This window comes from Rousettus aegyptiacus, unplaced genomic scaffold (assembly GCF_014176215.1).
Source record: "Rousettus aegyptiacus isolate mRouAeg1 unplaced genomic scaffold, mRouAeg1.p scaffold_m13_p_1, whole genome shotgun sequence".
Taxonomy (NCBI): domain Eukaryota; kingdom Metazoa; phylum Chordata; class Mammalia; order Chiroptera; family Pteropodidae; genus Rousettus; species Rousettus aegyptiacus.
In genome coordinates this window covers 107,333,284-107,355,006 of record NW_023416284.1, presented here as the reverse complement: position 1 = coordinate 107,355,006, position 21,723 = coordinate 107,333,284, and the positions used below count along the sequence as shown (strand labels likewise).

General features: G+C 35.9%; 1 protein-coding gene across 1 annotated transcript in view; it reads right to left on the bottom strand.

Moving 5' to 3' along the window:
• The window catches only part of FBXO9 (F-box protein 9), a 28,240-nt gene extending 7,602 nt beyond the window's left edge, over positions 1–20,638 (bottom strand). Inside the window, exons 1-11 of the mRNA XM_016153870.2 lie at positions 20,262–20,638; positions 17,092–17,175; positions 14,824–14,979; positions 13,754–13,811; positions 12,242–12,341; positions 10,058–10,188; positions 8,953–9,067; positions 2,419–2,537; positions 2,110–2,200; positions 1,333–1,428; positions 904–997 (exon numbers count right to left, since the gene is read on the bottom strand). Of these exons, the coding sequence (XP_016009356.1) occupies positions 904–997; positions 1,333–1,428; positions 2,110–2,200; positions 2,419–2,537; positions 8,953–9,067; positions 10,058–10,188; positions 12,242–12,341; positions 13,754–13,811; positions 14,824–14,979; positions 17,092–17,175; positions 20,262–20,264 (1,047 nt within the window). The 5' untranslated portion in view covers positions 20,265–20,638. The remainder of the gene's footprint in view (positions 1–903; positions 998–1,332; positions 1,429–2,109; positions 2,201–2,418; positions 2,538–8,952; positions 9,068–10,057; positions 10,189–12,241; positions 12,342–13,753; positions 13,812–14,823; positions 14,980–17,091; positions 17,176–20,261) is intronic.
• Positions 20,639–21,723: the final 1,085 nt, after the last annotated feature.

Below are 21,723 nucleotides of genomic sequence, written 5' to 3'. Positions count from 1 at the left end.
GGTCACAGTCATAGCAACTATCTCAGCCCCTCAGACTGCTGCTCCAGATTCCAGAAGACTACCAGAGCGAGGTGGGAGTCCAGCAACATGTTACAAGGTGATAGGACTAGGACTCACAGAGAAACCCTGCCCTAACTATCTTGACACATGCTGTTAGAAAAGAGAGGGAGACTCAATATAAGGGAAATTTCTTTCAAAACCTATACTCATTTATAAAAGCAAGAGACAAGTAGTTATTCCAACTCCCTCACAATTGACCTCTTGGGTACACATTATGGTTTTTAACCAGGATTGAAAAAAATGCACGTGGAGAAAGGTTGTGAAAAAATTTGGCCATCAATCTATTAAAAAATCTTATGTACATGTTTAAAGACCTCTAGAATGTAATAATTCAGTAGTCATATTTGCTTGTCATTTTTTTTTCTTTTGCACCAGGAAGAAGAAAATTATCTGACATTAGCTTATTTCCAGTAGAATTTGAAATTCTCTATAAGACTATCCTTATGAAAGAGTTATCTATTTGAGCTAATTCAGAAAGATAATCTTTTATGATTCAAAATGGGAAGAGCCAAAAACTATTTTCAGATATGGTTTTTTGATATTTTTGATATGATATTTTACTAGTTATTTTACAAGATATTTTGGTTTTACATTTTCAGATGTGAAAAACCTGGACCAGAAAAAGAAACCATTTGAAGAAAAATAAACAGGCGGATCCAAGAAAAAATAATCACATTTTAGAAAACCCTCCAGGTCTCTTTAGAGATGCACTATAAGTCAACATGTGGTTTGCATAATAGTATAAACAATGAAACTATGTTTTCATCCTTTCTAATAAATGCTTGAATAAATAGGGTATTGAAATAAAAAAAAAAAACTACTAATTCCACCTTGAATACTCACTTCTTCTTTTTTCTTAGTTATCACAGCAAATACTTTGGTCTGATTGTCTGTATCTTGTGACAAACGATAATGACCCAGTAGAATTGCATCAGTTCTAAAAATTAAAAAATACACTTTAAATTTAAGTCTAATAATCAGTTACTACATGTATTTAAGTAATCCAGGAAATAATGAATTATAATAGTATTTACACAACTTGCTTGAGAAGAATCAACTAGGATGTGAGTAAATCTAGTTTCCAAGGTCCCAGGGTGTACTAAAGTACACTCCTTAGGGAGAGGCCCAGGAATTGATATTTTTTACAAGTGCCCCCCCGATGACTGCTTTTTTAACCATCCAGTAGTAAATTAAGGAAGCACTGGATTACATTAACCCACAAGTAACTGTATAAAATGCGAACTGAATAGAAAACTACAGAAAGATACTAACCTGGTATTCCGAGTTCTTAAACGAGGAACGATGGACTGAGGCTCCTCGGGGGTTGTCAACATCATCACATGGCCATCAGGGAAAAATCTTATGTACCTGTGTGAAAAGACCAAGGACACCAAAAAGACACCACACACACAAAAAGTATAAAACATGTCCTAATTTTCTGGTACCTAAACCTATTCATATCTGTGACACCAAAATAAATACTATGGGCCAAAGAACTGGCAAAACATCATTGAACTGTGACTGATAACCTGTAAAGCCAGCAACAAAGAATTAAAGGCATTTTATTATCTTCCTTAGAGGGAACTGCCGAACTTTTGTTTCACTCACTGAATAAAAAATTAGATTAAATATTACTCTAAAGTTCTGTATGTTTTTTCCTAACGCGCTAATGTCAAATAAAAGTGGGATCTCATAATACACAGTAGTTAACATGCCTACTTATTTCTCACTGACAGTAATATCTGATGAACAACAGGCTGAACAAGAGCACAAACTATTTGAAAAGGCAAATGGATACACCAAAGGCGAAAGACAAGGAAGAGGTCTAAAATGTAAAATGATTCTTAGATTCAAAGGCTAGGAGGAATTAAAAAATTTGTCATAACCCATTGGTTCTTTGAGTACAGTTCCTATTTTAACAGTGGATAAAAATACTAAGGGCCATTTGTGGATAAATGCAAAAGCCTCAGAGAACAAATGTCCAATAATTAATGAACTAATATTTGGAGAGAGAGAATTTTTCACTCACTCAGTTTACTACAGTTGTACCTGTAATATTCCACTTGGTGCCAGGCTCTATAGAAACCATCAAGAGACTGTTCCCCTTGACGAATATATGTCGTTTTACTGATATATACTCCTATAAAAAAGAAACACTTTTTAAAAAAATTAAGAAAATAAATAAAATGTTTAAAAAATGATAATCATAGGTTTCTACCTTCATTTTTATTGTGGTTTCCTTTATATGTGTCATAGTACTTAGGTGTTTACAGAAAACTAAGACTGTGTAGTAGTCAGTCATGATAGATCAGCATGATAGATCAATATTTCTCCTAAGCTCTAAAGAGTTCAACTTACCATCAAACCGAACACGGGGCCTTTCTAGAAACATCTCTCTCCAGGATGTATATGGAACAAGTTTAATACAGCTTCTGCCCCAAACTTTCAAGCAGGCCAAACGCCATATTTCAGGGTCTCTAGGTTATAAAAGCACAACATCAATATATATAAAAGGCTAAACTCCTATATACAGACATAAAAAACACTCCTGCTACCAGCCATCTTCTATTTAGCAAATATTTGTTTAGTGGCTGCCAAGCACTGTCCTGGGCACTGGAGATAGACTGATGGACAAAGCCCCTTCTCTTTTACTGATGATAAAGCAAACAAAAATTCGAAAACAAAGAGAAAGTTTCAGATAGTGAGCTCAGTGCAAAAACAAAGTGGGCTAAACAGACAAGGATGATGGTAGTGGGAAAATAAGGACTACTTCAGATAGAACAGCCAAGAAAGGCCTCTCTTGGCATGTGCCTATAATGATGAGGAAGCATATCCTGAGCAGAAACCACAGCAAGTGCAAGGCCCACAGGCAGGAATATGGCTGCTGTGCTCCACAAGGAGTAAGAAAGGTCATGTGGCTACAGCAAAGCGAGCAAGATGAAGTACAGACTATGTAATTTTAGAAGTAGTCAGGGGCATGTCAAGTAGTGGTTTACAGGTAGAAGTGAGATGGAGGCCATTGCGGGGTTTTGAGGATGACTTATGCTTCTAAAAGAGCACTCTGGGAGAGATCCAAGATGGCGGTGGCACAGGAGGATGCTGAACTCAACCCTTCCCATAAGCAAACTCTAATATACTTGAATATAGACAACAATTGCTCCTGTGAGACAACTGAAGGCTGAATGAACAGCTCAACAACAAAGAGATGAAACAGAGGAGGCTAGGAAACTACAGGAGCCCTCGGGGAGCTGTGGGGACTTTCCAGGCCAGAGTAGCAAGTGAGAGCCATTGTTTATGTTCCCCTCCACATCGATAGGTCAGGCAGGAACTCTATTTGGGTGCTCTGGTCATTCTGCAAGATCACCACAGAGTGGTCCCAGCTACCCTGCCCGGAGCCTTCTGCCTCAGAACAAAGGGAGCAAATAGGAATAACAGGCATCACCACACACACCTGCTGGCCTCCCTACCAGGAGCCACTCCAGCCCCATAAGCCAGTACTCCAGGACCTGTAAGCACCTACCCGGCTCCAACCAGCTTCCCAAAACTACCAGGCACACAAAGTCTACAAAGAGGTCATTCTACACAAGACCTTTTTATGTATAGCAAACAAGAGAGAGACTAAATAGAGAAGGCTAAGGAGCCACAGAAGCTCTCTGGGGACTGTGGGAATTCTCCAGGTTCAGAGGTACCTTTAAGTGCCATTGTTTATACCCCCTCTACTTCCATAGGATGGGTGGAAGTACTATCCAAGTGCTCTGGCCTACCTACAAGGTTGCTGTAGCACGTTCTTGGACACATCACCCAAGTCCATTTCAGCCCTGAACAAAGGGAGCAAAAGCATGGAGCAGGGAGTAAAAATGTAGTCCTCATAGAATATATTCAAACTCAAACACCTACCAGCTTAAAATAGACTAAAAAGATATAGAATAATGTACATAAATCTCATGGTAACCACAAAGCAAAAACTTACAAACAAAAGATATACAAAGAATAAAAAAAAGGAACCCAAACTACACACTAAAGAAAAGGGCAATCAGTACATACTTATCAATAATTACTATAAATGTAAATGGATTAAGTATACTAAAAGACAAGGGGTAGCTAAATGGATTAAAAACCACAACCCATCTATATGTGGCTTACAAGAGACTCACTCTGAATTGAAAGACACATACAAACTGAAAGTGAAGATATGGAAAAACATACTTCATGCAAATGAAAACAAAGCTGGGGAAGCAATACTGATATTAGACAAAATAAATTTTAAACAAAAAATGTAAAAAAAAAAAAAAGGCAAAGGACATAATTATAAAGGGGTCAATCCAAGAAGAGGCTATTAACAACAGTAAATAGCCACACACCTAATACAGGTGCACCTAAATAAATTATTAATGGACATACTGAAGAAATCCAAAGTAATACAATATAGTAGGGAATTTTAATACCCCATTCACATTAATAGATAGATCATTCATTAAGAAAATTAATAAGGAAAGAATGACCTTAAATGTCCCACTGACTATCAACTTAATAGACATTAACAAAACATTTCATCCCAAAATGGCAGAATATATTTAGGCTGAAACAAGTCTTAATAAATTCAAGAAGCTTGAAATCATATAAAGCATCTTTTCTGCCCACAGTGGCAGGAAACTAGAAATCAACTATATGAAGAAAACTAGGTCAACACGAATACATGGAGACTAAACAACATGCTACTAAACAACAATGAATCAAAAACAAAATCAAGTAGGAAATCAAAATTATTTGAAACAAATGGAAATTAAAGACACTCTTTAAAAATTTACAGGATAAAGCAAAAGCAGTTTTAAGAGGGAAGCTCTAGCTATACACATCTACATCAAGAAATAAGAAAAATCCTAAACTAGGGAAACTAGGGGAAAAAAAGTAAACAGAAGGAAGACGTAGGTAAGATCACAGTGAAAATAAACAAAATAGAAATTTTAAAAATACGAAAGATTGATGAAACTAAGATATGGTTCTTTGAAAAAAATAAACGAAGTTGACAAACCCATAGTCAAATTCATCAAGAAAAAAAGAGAACCCAAATAAATATAATAAGAAATGAAACAGATGTTACAACCGACATCACGGAAATACAAAAGAATCATTAAAGAATACTATACCAACAAATTCAACAATCTAGAAGAAATGAATAAATTTCTAGAAGTATATAATCTTCCAAGACTAAACAAAGAATACAAAATCTAAACAGATTACTAAAAATGAAATTTAAACAGTAATCAAAAAACTTCCAACAAACAAAAGCCCAGGACCAGACGGCTTCATGGGTAAATTTTACCAAATATTCAAAGAAGAATTAATATGAATCTTTCTCAAACTACTCTGAAAAATGGAAGGGAACGAATGCATCCAAACTCATTTTATAAGGCCAGCATTACCCTGATACCAAAACCAGACAAAGACACTTAAAAAAAAAAAAAAAAGATTACAGGTCAATATCCTTAATGAACACAGATGCAAAAATTCTCAACAAAATACTAGCAAACCAAATTCAACAGTATGTTAAAAGGATTATACACCATGATCAAGTGGGATTTATACCTGGGATGCAAAAGTAACTCAATCAATGTGATACATCACATTAATAAAATAAAGAATAAAAACCATATGATCATCTCAATAGAAGCAGAAAAAGCATTTAACAAAATTCAAATCCATTTATGATAAAAACTCCCAACAATGTGGGTATAGAAGGAACTCACCTCAGCATGATAAAGGCTACATATGGCAATCCCACAGCCACAGAAATCAGACAAAAAAAGAAATAAAAAGCATTCAAATTGGAAAGGAAGTAAAACTGTCACTATTTGCAGGTGATATGATACTACGTATAGAATACTCCAAAGAATCCCCCAAAATATTAATAGAATAAATTAATTCAAGGTAGTAGGATACCAAATATATAGAAATCTGTTGCATTTCCATACACTAACAACGAACGATCAGGAAATTCCATTTACGATGACATCGAAAAAGATTATAATACTTATGAATACAATTAAACAAGGAGGTGAAAGATCTGTACTTTGAAAACTATAGACACTGAAGAAAGAAAATGAAGAGGACACAAATTAATGAAAAGATATACTATGCTCATGGATTAGAAGAATCATTCAAATGACCATACTACCCAAAGCGATCTCCAGATTCTGTGTACTCCCTATCAAAATACCAATAGCATTCTTCTCAGAACTAGAACAAATAGTCCTAAAATTTACATGAAATCACAAAAAAAACACAAACAGCCAAAGCAGTCTTGAGAAAGAAGAACAAAGTGGAAGTTTCAAGCTCCCTGATTTCAAATAATACTATAAAACCGTATAGTGCTGCCATAAAAATAGACACACTGATCAGTGGAACAGAATAGAAAGCTCAGAAATAAATCTTCCCTTATATGGTTGATTAATCTACAAGAAAGGAGGCAAGAATATACAATGGTGAAATGACAGTCTCTTTAAGAAGTGGTATTGGGAAAACTGGACAGATAAATGCAAAAAATTAAACTAGATCACTTTCTTACACCATATACAGAAATAAACTCAAAATGGATTAAAGACTTAAATGTAAGGCCTGAAACCAGAGAACTCCTAGAAGAAAACACAAGTAGTAAACTTTTTGATACCACTCTTGGCAATATTTTTTGAATATGTCTCCTCAGACAAAGACAACGAAAGAAAAAATAAACAAATGGAACTACATCGAACTAAAAAGTTTTTGCACAGTGAAGGAAACTATCGACAAAATGAAAAGACAACCTACTGAGTGGGAGAGGATATTTACCAATGATACAACCAATAATGGGTTAATATCCAAAATATGTAAGGAACTCATACAGCTTAATCCCCAAAACAAACAAAAAACAGTCCAGTTAATAAATGGGCAGAGGACCTGAATAAACATTTCTCCCAAAGGAACATACGGATGGCCAAAAGACATGAAAAAACACGCTCAACATCATCAGGAAAATTAAAATTAAAACCACAAATGATATATTACCTCACAACTGTCAGAATGGCTAGCATCAATAAATTAATAAACAAGGGGTGGCAAGGATGTGGAGAAAAGAGAACCCTCATAGCACTGGTTGGACTATGAATTAGTGCAGCCACTATGCAACAGGATGGAAAGTTCTCAATAAATTAAAACTGAGCTGCCATATGATCCAGCAATTCCACTTCTGGGTATTTATCCAAACAAAACAAAGACACCAATTCAAAAAGATATAGTGCTCTTTTGGCAGTACATATATAAACAGGTATATGCACCCTTACATTCATTGTAGCATTATAAGAACTACCCAAGACATGGCAGCAACCTAGATGTCCACCAAAAGATTAACGGATAAAGAAGATGTGGTATACAAATACAATGAAAGATTATTTGGCAATAAAAAAAGAATGCAATCTTGAGATTTACTATACATGGGTGGACCTAGAGAGTTTATCATGCTAAGTGAAGCAAATACCATATGATTTCACTTATATGTGGAATCTAAAACAAAACAAAACATGAGTAAACCAAATAAACTATAAACAGACCCACAAATACAGAAAACAAGCTGATAGTTGCCAAAGGAGAAGGTGATGGGGGAGACGGAAAAAAAATGCAAATGAATAAATAAATAAATAAATAAATAAATAATCACTCTGGTAGCTTATGGAGACTATGCTTCAGGGGTACTAGAATGAAAACAGGAAAACCACGGCTGCTATTGCCATAATATAGAACTATAATAAAAGTGGCTGAACCAGAAAGGTACTCTGGAGAAGTAGTAAAATAATCAGACTGGAGATATATTTTGAAGGCAGCACCAACGAGTCTTTGTTATGGGATCAGTGAAAAAAGCGAAGCAAAAGATGTATTGACTATTCACATACTTCTGATACAGTTCAAAATATTTTTAACTCCGTCCATAACTTAAAATATTCAGCTTTAAAGACATAAAAACTACTTATATTGAGACTAGACTGCAAAAAGAGACATCCCAAACTTAAGTGGCAATGTGTATCTACAATTTAACAATTATTTTTATTTTATAACACATAAAATTTTATTCCTGAAAATTTGTTTTCTTAATCAGTTCCTTCTTTATGTTTTTTCATGTGTAATTTTTTAAAAAGTTAATGGAGTAACAGTGCTAGAGACCTCAATTTTAAAAGGCTGGTGGCAATCCACTAGATGCTTAATAGATACTTGTTAAATAGAATGGTACAAAGAATCACTAACACACACACAAACACAAAACACAAAACACAAAAACTTTAAGCAACCCAAATGTTTTACCCAAAATAGAAGACTCCAAATGAAATTAAGTTATTTAAAAACAATGCATCTCAATTTTAAGAACAAAAGTTATAAAGTTCTAGATGTTAAGGACTAAGTACATAGTTTTACATAAGATGACTATGAAAGACTACCAGTCTCAAATGATGTCACACTAAACTATGATTATTCTTCACATAGCATGATTTTTAAATTATAGGATACTTTAATTTTAAAAGTTAATAACTTTTAAATTTAAAATGACTTGAGTATTTTTTTAGCATACTTCTTTTTTCAAATCAGCTAAACATGAAAACTACCCTATAAAAGTAATACGTAATAATACATAGACTACAAAAGTAATAATATGAAGACTATATCTGTTCTACATATCACTCTATACCCTGGAAACTTAGTGCATTCTAGCCTTTGAAAGCTAAGTAGTTTGAGAAAATTAGATACATACAGCAAAACTGTTCATTCTAAGCTTTTACTCAGAACGTCTATCAAGTTCTTTTAACAAATTGACAAAAGACCATAATCCCTTTTTTACCACTACCTGAGTTGTTTTTAAAAAGTAAGTACCTGGCACAGATATAGAATCCTCTGCACACCTGTGACAACTGCTCTAATGACCTGAGGTCCAAATCACTAGACACCACCCATCGGAAGATGTACATTAGGACTTCCATTGGCAGCACTGCAAAAGAAAATCACCCTTTCAGTGACTCTCCTATAAGTCATTCTATTGTCACATTCTCAGCAGATTATCTGTATGTATTCCTAAGAATTTAGAAATCATACCTTCCGTACTCCTGACATATACCACTAGTGTCTTTAACTATCCAAAGGTAATAATGGTTCCTAACATTGAGACACAAATATCTTTGTTTTTTTCAGTACAGAACAGATCCGAAGCTACTTTTATAAAGCAACTGTTTCTCTCGGAAAATCATTTTACCACCAATATTAAAATAAGTATGTTAGAAAAGTAGTGTACTGCAATGGTCTCCGACATTTTTTGGCACTAGACACCAGTGCTCTTATGAGAATCTAATGCCTGATGATCTGAGGTGGAGCTGAGGTGGTGATATCAACGCTGGGGAGCCGCTGTAAATACAGAGGAAGCTTCCCTCCCTTGCCCTCACCTCCTGCTGTGCAGCCTGGTTCCTAACAGGCCACGGACCAGTACCCGTCCATGGCCTAGAGGTTGGGGGCCCCTGTTCTACTGCATTTAACACTAAAAAGTTATTTTCATCTTTCTTAAAAATTTCAATGGTCCTCTGAAAAGTCCTATAACTAGCTAAACACCTAAGATACAAAAAGAAAAAGCATTCGTTTTTAAACATTTAGCCTATCTCAGCACTACTACCCAACCTGACTGAAACACCTGATATTACCAGTATTCCTCCAATTTTCTCAGGAATGCCCCAGTGACTCACCTTGAGATCTTCATAGAAAAAAAGTATGGCATCCTTAAACTACAAACAAAAGTTTGCACTACAAACTGCTTTACTTCGGACTTTGAAAAGCTTATTAGTATACACAACAGTAATTATAACTAGATCTCCAACTATTTTTGAACTACAGCAATAACCTGGCAAGTTATCTGACATTGTAAGTTTGGAAAACTGAAATGTAAGGTTATTAAAGTATTTCTCATGGAGTTATAACAAGCATAAATTCACACCTGATATGTGAGTCTGACTGTTCTCAAGTTCAGGCTGACACAGTTTGAGCACAGACTCCTGAAACGTAAGCTGCTGCTGGAAGTAGGACAAGAGATCTGCCATCTTGCTATCGTCATCATTATCTTCAATGCTGAAAAAGAAGGAAGGTGAATAAACTCAGTGCCCCAGTCTACAAACATAAAGCTTGCAACTGATTTTTCAAAGTATTTCAAAACTTTAGAAAAAGTCATCTAAAAGAAAACTTACTGCTTTTTTCCTATGAAATAATAAAAGTTTATCTTGCCTTTCTAAGGAGTACCATACGAAATCTTTTGAAGAAAAAAGCTTTTGCAATTTGAATTCTTACCCAGAAAAAAATCAGATTTTTGGAATAAAGGTGTCAAGATTTAATTAATTAGTTTTATTGTGCAGATTCCACATTTTAGTGAAAAACATATTTGCAAATGATTTTTAAAATTTTATGTAAATATATTCTTTTAAGTGACTATAATCCATTCTAATTGGATAAAAATCAAACATACAGATATCATCTGAGGTACTTACATACCAAGGATTTTCTAATAGGAATGGCTTATCACCCTTACTTTAGAGAGAAAAGTGTGTAATTTAAAAAATCTTAGCAGGGTTCACAAATCATCTACCACTATAAATAAATTTGTAGTTACAGAGTTTTAGAAAAATATCTAGTTTTCATTTTTGCTGAAAGTAACCTTAGAAATGATCAGACTTACAAAAAGACTTAGATGAGGATGAATTTAGAAAACCAGAGAGCTTATTATAACACAACAAAGGGCGAGTGCGGTTGAGACTAGATGGACTCAAGAGCTACTTTACCAACATTTTACAGAAGGCAAATAAACAGCAAAGAGACATTTAGGGCTTACTAGAGCTGATAAGACAAAAAAAGGATTGCATCCTTAAAAAACTTTCAAAGCATCTGCATTTGTATAAGGGATTGATTGCAGAGAAAAGAAATGGTTCTCTAATGTTATAACACAAACTTTCTTAACAGCACTTGGAGTCTATTTATAAAACTAGCTAAGACCTGGGTTCGAGTGACTGTACCCAAAATCTAAAAAAGGTTAGAAAAACCCCAAATGATTCCTTCTGAGTATGAACTATCTTACACCAATAAGTCTAATTTGGTGAACAATATTACTCACCCAGAAATTCAAATAGGCAATTAATTCCTACTTCATTGGGATATTTTTAATATGGCTTATCCAAGGCTTAGCTAATTCTATAAGCAGGTAAACATTGGGAACAAGCATAAACTACCAACAAAGATAACTACTTAATTATTTCATCACAGAGGTAATATAATAATATAGTAGATAATATATCATTACCAAAATACTATTTTTCTATGTACTGCTCGTTTTAAACTTAACATTACCCCATGGGTATAGGCTCCCTTCTTTTCTAATATCAGCAAATAGGCTTTTGGGGATAAAGGGATTAAGCCAAAAACAATTTTATAATTGTTTTGCAAATAGCTTTGAAGGTATTGCCTTAAAAAATATGTTCTTTGATCTCTGTCCATATAACACCATCAATGCTACTATTTCATGACTCTGAGTTATGTGGCTTCTATGCAATGAAACAGCGTTTCTTTTAGGAGTATTTATATTCTGCTCCTGTGCTTTTAAACCAATGTTAGTTTTAAGTATATTTTATCTACATACCTTATGAGAATAATAAACAAAATCTTGTCATAATTCAGCATTTTCCTAATAAATAAAAAATCTTTTGTTTTTAAAAAAATGTATAGTTTCAAACATATACAAAAGTAAAAAGACTAGTATAATGAAACCCCATGTATCTACCACCCAATTTCAACCACTATCAACACTGGCCTAATTACATTTTAATAGTTTTGACTTTAAATAGGTTTCATAAAGTTAAAATATGCCCTTTAATTTACTCTTTTTAATAATCACTGCTTTTATAAAATTTTTCATCACTTTATTTTTGTTATGCCTGTTTAAAATGCACATTTCTATATTCCAATCTTAAAATTTCCCTAATTAAAAAATTTCTGCAACTTTACGAACAAGTCTTTATACTAAAGACTATATTACTTAACAGAATGAGTATCATCATCTTAACATGTTGAGTCAACAGCGCAAAGACGCTTAACTTTAACAAACTATGCATTACTGTCTATCAAGTTATATACGCACTAGCTGTTTCCAACGCCATCACCATCTGGAGACCGGGTATAAGTAATCTTGAACTCTATATCAGGTACAAGTTGCATAGCCCTACGATAAAACTTGATGGCTAAAAGAAGAAATAAAGCTAAATTAGCTATGACCACACATTTTTGTCATTTCCTTTGCTTACCCTTAATTGTGGTTTAGTTTGGTAACTTTCTTCACAAACAGCTATTCTCTTTTTCTACATGCAAAAGTAGTTCAGTAAACACTTATTTCCAAACCTTACTACTCAGAAATAATCTTTTTTCTAAAGCTAACATGTTATAGAAACTTAAGATGTTGCATTTTAGTTTTATCTTTTAGCCCTTCCCATCTGTTTCCTCAGCCCCTTATGTGTTGTCAAAAGTAATCTTATGTGGTTGTCCTTCCAACTTCGACAATGCAATTGCTGTAGCCCCAACAAAAATACTTTTAAGCAAACTTTTTTTTCTAGGATGCAGAGATAAGGAAAATCAAATGCTTCCTACCAGGCAGAATAAAGAGAAGGGTTTTTTGGAATCTGTCCTCTCAATCCAACTTCCTTTAGTATAGCTCCCACTTATTTAACTAACCTCTAAAACCTATTTGTTTTTATGTAAATCTCCTGGCCAGGGGGTGTAGAATTATAGTAATTAATAATGTCTTCCATAGAGATACACCAATAGAACTTAGGGTTGTAAAGGTTGACTAGTTCTTTTTCTCTTTGATGAAATCTATTCAATTCAATATATTCTGCCATGTTCTTTTATTCTTGGATGAATTACTGTACATTAAGTGGGTATGGGCATCTTACAAACTAATGAAGACTATGTTGGGATATTAATTGGACCTCTTCAATATCTCAGAGTAAAAATATCACTAGATGAAATTTGAAAATAAATGCAATAATTCTGAAAATGTTATTTTGGGGGCATTTTCAAATAATCCAGGCACAGGTATCTTTCCCATGGTCCAATTATTAGCTTTACTATCACCAAATGAAAGCCCAAGTACAAACCTAATACAGTAAACAGTCACATCATTTTGTTTACTTATGCATTTCTCTTGAGCTAATAAAACAAAGTTAAAGGGTATTCTTTTATATACAATGTAAATTAGAACTTAAAAACATATATATATTTCTCACTTTATCCTTAACATTCTCCTCTTCTGAAGTAATTTCACCTATAAAGGGAGCATATCCTATTTTTAAATGAGTGACAATAGTCTTAAGATTTTAAAAATGGCAAAATTAAATACTAAAATTTAAGTGTAGAAAAAGATTATTTTACTCATCCTACCAATATGATGATGTTCCCCAGGAATATTTTTTGGAAAAGAGACAGGTTATATAAAGATACAGTTTTTATTTTTGATTTATTTAAAAAACAATTTTGAATATAGGAAAACTGATTGATGCTCTATGCAAAATATAGTCTAATAAAAAAAAATTTGGTCAGTAACAAGTTGTTACTCAGAAATATCATGACAATATGATCCTGGGCCCTGAGTTTTTACCTTCATAGAGAGCGCCATTTTGTTCTTCTTCTACTGCTTTTAGGAAGAGTTCTCGAGCCTATAAAAATAATTAGTGAAAAACAATTTTTGAAAATTGGTATCAAAAATGAGTATGGATGGCAGAAAAATGGCCTTTTTAAACTAATGGTGCTAGAACGACTAGACATTACTAGGTAAAATAATGAGCCTCAACCTAAACCTCGTGTTTTACATAAAAACTAACTTGAACATGGACCATGGACTTAAATGTAAAACTTTTAGATAAAGGTAATCTTGGAGACCTAGAAGTAGGCAGCATTGTTATAACTGACACCAAAGCAAATCCATACATATTGATAAATCGGACCTCATCAAAATTAAAAATGCGCTCTGCAAAATACCCTGCAAAGAGGATGAAAAGACAAGCTATAACTCAAAGTATTTATAAGCCACATGTTCAACAAAAGACATATATTTAGAATACAAAAAGAACTCTCAAAACTCAACAGTAAAAACATAAGCAATCTAATTAGAAAAGATAAACTGGTATTTCAGAGAGGATATAAGGGTAGGAGATAAAAAAAAAAAAAAGATATTCAGCATCATTGGATATGTAAAGATGACAGCCTCTATGGAATAGGAAAATAATGAAAAGTAAGGTGGTGTGCTGTGCCCACCTCAGCAGAATAAGTACTAGGAAAGGCGTGAACAATTTGATAGCACTCAAATTTTTTCAGTGTGAGCACTTTCAGAACTTCCCAGAGTAAGGACATGACTAATGCATCATTATAAATTTAATTCAAAATATAACAAAATACTGCATTATCACTCTTGAAAAGGTGTTGACATATAAATAATTTTTTTCCCCTTTTGGGTTTCAGTGATAAATTCAGAGGTGTTAATCTTTTCAAGACCAAGTGAATCTCAGGGGTCTATAAATTAACCAAAGACATTTCCATGAAGATAGCGTACCTGTAGGAAAGAAGACCATAAAGAGTAGTGATATCATCCTAAGTACCTAGAAGCAGTAAGGAACAGATAAACTCATATACTGCCAAAATTTTTTTATGCACAATGTCCATAACACTTAACTTTTCTTCTTTTGCCAGTTCTTGCTTTCCTTTGGTATCTGCTGCTTTCAGGAAAGAGCCTCTTGCTGCTCTGCAAGATCGAGTCTCTGAATTACTAGAGCCTACACCTGGGGCAAGTTCAAACATCCACTGAGCTCTAAACATCTGAAGTTGCGCCTAAGGAGAGAAAAGTATTTTAGGACTCATCAAGGAAGAGTCGCTCAACTCTGGAATAATTTATCAATAGGTCCAACATTAAATTCCATACATATCTACTTATTCTAAGATCAGAAAAACTGTCTTTTAAATTACTAAGTTAATACCATTAAACACCTATTATCTCCTAAAATAATTCTGTTTAAAACTTTAAAGAAACCATCAAAATTTGCCTAAGACTGTCTACAAAGGAAAAATCTAATGGTATGGGAACACCAAATTTTAATTAAAAAAATATAAGCTATCACTTAGGGACTGAACTTAGATGCTTTATTTATTTGGAATACATCATCTGGTAGATGTTATGAGTGCTGCTAAAAATTCTGTACATGAGCCCAAAGTATTTCTTTTAATAGCCATTCTCTTTTTTAAAAAGACATTTTTTCTAATACATATCATTTAAAAATTTTAAATATAGGAAAAGTGAAGTCCCCTGTGTGGTGGACTCTGCTGCGCTACCCCACTTCAGGCATAAAGCACTTATTACCCCCACTGCTGAAAGTGCCACCAAAAACAGCCCTCAGCTGTCAGCCCTTTCTGGTACTGCCTCAGCAAGACGATGCTCCCTTCCCAAGTGATCCTTACCCAATGACTGAACGATGAAAGTGATGAGTAACAGAAAAAGCCAGGCTCTGAAAGGTTATTCCATCCTCAGAACTTACACAGGAGTAACTAATACGGTCTACTAAGATTGCACAGCAGCTCAACTACCCTCAATTGCTGGTTCTCTCTCGCCCTTCCTTCCTCTTGGGATGACAAAAGTTTTATATTTTGACTGTGGTGTTGATCCCAAGAGCACTGCTTAAAAAACCTCCTACATAGTACTCACTACCTCCAAGTCTACTTTCAGAAAACACAACCCAAAATGTCCTTCCTCTCACAGAAGGCCATTGCCAAAAGGACTGTGTATATCAGTCCTGGCTTTTTTTAAAAATGTATATATAAAATGTTTTAAAAATAATTTTTCTCTACATTCTGTACACTGCTTTGGTTTTGGTTCCCACCTTTCTACATCTAACACACATACCTCCAACCTAAAGAATCTTTAGCAGTACTCTTAATGTACACTAGATGACACATTCAAAATAAATATTATAAAGCTTATAAATTCAGTAAAATGCATTTAACTAATTACAATGAATATTTTTCTATGTCAATGCACAAAGATTTACCCTATCCTTTTAAATGGCTGCAGTGTATTTCATTGTATGAATGCATCATTACTTAACACGAGTAATGGACACTTAGGTTGTATTCCATTTTTCCATATAAACAATGTTACGATAAACATTTTTGTACATGTATATTTACTCTCTTTCCCCATTATTTCCATAGGATTAATTACCTGAAAGTAGATCAAAGGGAATGTTTCTCGTTTTGATCCATATTACTATTCTAACCTCCAAAAAAGTTATAGCAATTTATACTTTGCACGTACACTGCATAAGTGCTCTCATAACCCAGATGGCAATGGGCATTATTTACTATTCTGACCTTTTTAAAAAAATCTCATTGTAGATTTAATTTTTATTTTTTAAATTATTAATAAGGCGAATTACCCCTTCAAATGTTTAATAACCATTTATATTGTTTTTTTCCATTAGTTTTCCATTCATATTTTTCTACCTTGGGTTCCTCTTGGTAATTTATAAGGATGTCCTATACACACTGAGACTATCGATCTTGTGAACATATGTGTGGCAAGTAGCTTTCACAGCTGATTAATTCTCTTGATTTATGATTTTTTTTTTTTGCTATATATAAGTTTTAGACTTTTAGGTCAAATCTGTCAATCTTTTTCCTTAAGGTGATGGGTTTTGAGTCATGCTTAAGCCTGGGTTTGAACACTTTAAACTCAAATATGGAACAACATATACCAGCAATTATTGATGTATCTTTTCACAGAAAAAGAGGTTCATAACATAGTTATAACTTAAATATCCTGCAATCTGGTATGAAAATAGTTAAATTCAATGCAAATAAGAATGTATAAATCTTCACAATTATGACCAATTTCTGCTTATGTATGGAAAGCAATGGAATAAGAATTAAATATACAATGAAGAAACATGCCTGCAGATCTGTTTCAGTTGGGCTTTCATTTTCATCATCTCCGGCTCTGACAGTATCAGAATGACAATCTTCCTCAGCTTCTGCCTGAGGAGAAAAACCCAAAATAATGATCAGGAATTATGTAAACACCAGTTTCTTTTTGAAATCTAAATCTCCAAAGTGGCTACTTGCTCAATGAATTATATAGTTGCTTCTCTTTAGATATATTCTTCATGGTAAATTTAATGATTTTAATCAGAAAAATCTGATACTTTAATTTTTTAATATTGTAAGATAAACAACTTCACTTGGCTCTAGCGTTTTGGTAAATGCTTGAAAAGAACAACTTTGCTTCAGAAAATAACATGAAGTTGTGGTACAGAGTTCAGCAAATAATTTTTATTTTGAAGATCACTTAAAAGGCCATATATAATCCACATATGATGTCCTTCCTTTTATACACTGGCACATTATTAATATGTGACTATGACGTTTGTCCATCAATATTTTAAATGTACTAGGAAAGCTCATAAATCAAAGACATGTAGTAGTGAATCGTTTTGTAAAAAAGCCCTATTTTATTTGTTTTATAAATCCAGATTTTTATATATTGGATTAACTTAAAGTGGAACAAAACTGGCCTGGAATTACTAGGCATGCTTGGAGCTTAACAGAGGTCTCAGGTCAGTTTCTTTTCATTTTATCCTTTTGTTCTCTATAAATGTTTGCTAAATTAAACTGAACCCTACCTTCCAGTGAAGATGAAATGTTGCCTAGATTCAGTCTGTTAGCTAACAGGCTAGACTTATTAGCAAATGGGACTTGCTCAACACTTAACGTGTTCAGTCCTGTAAAGAAATGTGGCGATCAGGGAAATGCCCTTGAAGGTTAGAAATAAAAATAATAAAATCGATTTAATTTTACTTGTTCCAAAGATTTTAAGTTTCACAATTGCCAATTTTAGTTGTAATCTATTTCCAGGGGGGAAAAATGTATTAACATATACATTTGAATACAGCAGCTAGATACACTTGCACTATGTAATCCTCACCTCCTCCTATCTTATCTCTGGCAACCAGACTTAAAGCCAGAGGTGCCTGTAAGACTTGAACTAGTTAACATATAGTAAAGTGCTTGACACTATAAAAGCTAAATCAGCAAAGAGAGAAATGAGAGAAGCTAACACTGATGAATTTCCATAAAACTGGAAAACGTAAGCAATGACATGATGTCAAATATTTCTTTTTTTGAGTCTTTGAGCTGGGAGCTTTCCCTACTAAGACCTTCACTAAATAAGAAAATACATAATAAAGGACTTTGAATTTATAGATCCCATTGAGAAGTGCACTTCTCTTCTCAAATTAGAGTCTGTTTTATTATTGTAAACTCTAAGTACAGCTAATATGAGGGGATCTGAGTTCTCTAAGGGCAGGAGTCCCCAGCCCTGGGACCACAGACTGGTAGCAGACCAGGCTGCACAACAGGAGGTGAGTGGCCCGCAAGGCAAGGGAGTGAAGTTTCCTTCATCTGTATTTGCAGCACTAGCATCGCAGCTTCAGCTTTAATTCACATCATCAGGCATTAGATTCTCACAGGAGCACTGGTCTCTGGTGCCAAAAAGGTTGGGGACTGCTGCTCGATAGTATTCTTAGTAACAGTCTTCTACCTCTTGCCTAGTGGTCATACTAAACCAATTTCATTATAAGAACTTCCCCTTCTCTCTTCAGTTCCATATTGTTACATATGCTACTTGCTTTCTCCATTTGGTAAGACTCCTTCCTCAGTTGCCTACTTCTATTGATCCTTCAAGATTTAGTTCAGGAATCAATCCCAGTAGGACGCATGTTTTGATCTTTTTAATTGCCTCTTTCATTTTCCCATTATATTTGTACTTGTATAACAGCACTTAGGAGTTGTATTGAGATTATTTTTGTCTCTCTGCTAGAGTTAGTGCACTGGGAACAAAGATCACATTTCAGCCATCTCTATAACCTTAGAAGACCAAATACATTGCTTGATTCATAGTAAATGTCCATCCAGGCCTCAGCTGTCTCATTTGTAAAGAAATAGTACTGGATATTTTGACAGCATGATAAAAAGAAACTATCAAATTTGGAGTTTTATGACATTTTTCAATTCAAATACAACTTGAAATAACTAGTTCTTAGCTGTCACTCACTTTATTTTTCCTAATTGAGTTTGTCCTAAACATCACCTTTTACTTGAATAGCTCATGTCTTCATTTTACTCCTGTTTTACACAATGGATCAATGAAATATAAAGATTTAAGTGCTTAATCCTGATCAGAAAACTGCTTCTACAACTTTAAAGGCATATTCAATTACTGCTTTTCCTATTATCCAGAATAATTTAATAAATTCATTCAGCAATTCGTTTACTCAATACATATATGAGTGTCTACTATAAGCAAATTATTGTCACCTTTGATTAATGCAACCCTAGCCAGAGATTAGTTTCTTAGATGGACTATGAAGCCAAAGAAAGGCTCCATAAAGCAGACTAAGTATTCCAGTATGCAATAGTCCTATGGAATTTGCGCTGTCAATTTCTGGAGCTTAGCTCAATTTCTGGAGTTTAGCTCAGTCTCTACATTTGGACCGCACTGACGCTTCTCTGGCCCTCACTGCTTTGAGGTGAGACATAATCCTAATCCCACACCGCCAGGACTCTATGCCAACCAACATCCTACCCAGGGCACTGACGCTCCACGGGGCAGGTGCGTCCTAAACCCATGGGCTCCTCAAGGGGCCCAAACTGCTTCCCAGAGGGGAAGCAATCAACAAGTGTCTCCGCTTGCCAAGGCACCCTCCCGATTTCAGATGCTGCGACCGCTCACCTCTAGCTATGTTCGCTGCTTTTGATAAACTCCCTAGAGAGGGGTGGGACTGGTTCAACGCCCTTAGCCAGCCGAGAATAGACATTTTTCTCGGCCGTCCTGCAAACCCACTCTCTTCACATCAAGTCTCAGCTGGGGGGTTCACAAAAAGAAACCCCAGGGAGTGGTCAGAGCAGGCACCTGCACCAATCCCTCCCAGGCCCGTGGTCCCATAATGGGTAGCAGCCGTGCAACTCCCCCTCCTCCCAGCTCCCTCAGGGATCCCCTCAGGCCTGGCCCCTCTTGCACAGTGCACCCTGCCTCGCATAATCCCCCTGACCCCTCGTTAGGTTACCATGCTGGCGGGCCGGACGGCCGCAGTCGAGGGGCTCTCCGCGCCCCCTCTGCACCGCCCCCCCCAAGGAGGTGTGCTGGGTGTCCGGGTGTCTACTCCTGTCTGCTGCAGCGGGGCTTAGCAGAGTTCTCGGTCGGAGAAGCGCACCAGGCAGCGGCAGTAACTGCGGGCCCGGCGTACGGCAGCCATCTTCGCGGGGCAGAGGGCCAGATCGGGGCGCGCTAAGGCGGCGGCCGGGGACACGGGGAGCGGAGGAATGCCCGCTGCCAGCGGAGGCCGAACTCTACGAGAACCACACCGTGGGCCCTACTAGAGACCCCGGACGCCGCCGCAGGGCTTCCCTCTCTGCTGCAGAAACCTGCGCCGGCGCACAGAGCATGCGCAGTGTCGCCGCCGCCGCCACCGCCTGCGTGCGCGCTACGGCTCTACTGCCTCGTGCGTGCTGCCCAGTGGCGGTCGAGTGGTTGTGAGCCTACTGTGTGCGCGAGGCCGAACCAGGCGTGCAATCACCAATTCTTCGAACCCGAAACCCAACCCACTTATTCGGCTCAGTGAACACTTAAGCAAACTTGAAAACCATTATCTCAAAAATATGTGCAATTCAAATTAAGAGTTGAGACCCTAAGGCAAGCAGCCCCAATGCGCTCTGAACTGGGTGCTCGGGACGGTCGCCATATGGTTCTCGGCCACTCTAGCTGGGGTTCTACACCAGGAATGCAAGGAAACAGTGAAACTCCACCACAATCACAGGCTGTTATAACGACTAAACTTTTTAAAAACACGGGTTGAGGGAAAGATTCAGGAGAGCAGCAATGAGAAAGTAAACTCAGCCCCCGCAAAGCATGTCGCACTACGGTTCCCATCATGCAACAGGGGAAGGACGTTGAGATTCCAAAGCATTAAAAACGAGTCCTGTCCAGATGGCACCCGCGAGACACTCTGGGATTTATAGTCCACTGTTCCGCGTGGAGCGCCGAACTTCCGCACGGTACTCTTCCCCACCTTTTAAAGCCCAAGCACCTGATTTCACTTCCACAAAAGGCGCTCATACTTATGAGGTCCTGTGTTATTTTCTTACACTTTACGTCGTTTTATATATGGAATTTTGAGTGCACAGTGAAAACCTACAGTTTAATAGCCTCTTAATTTTTTCATTCAGCAAACATTTACGGAGTTTCTAGTTTCTGCTAGGTACCAGGTACCAATAGTCATCAGGGTTCCAAGACTTATTTTCAACGAGTTCACAGAATTTAAACCTTCTATCCATTTTTTCTGGAGACCTTAACAGTGCAGTACATTTTCAACAGAAAAATAGAGACAAGAGAAAAAAAAGGGGTGGTGCGAAAAAGGAGTTGCAGAATAGTAAGTTACAACATGGAAGCCTAATATTAAGCTATCTTAATATTAGGATCCACCCTTCCGATGGGTGTGTTTTTAGTTGCACCCTAAATCAGCTACCTAT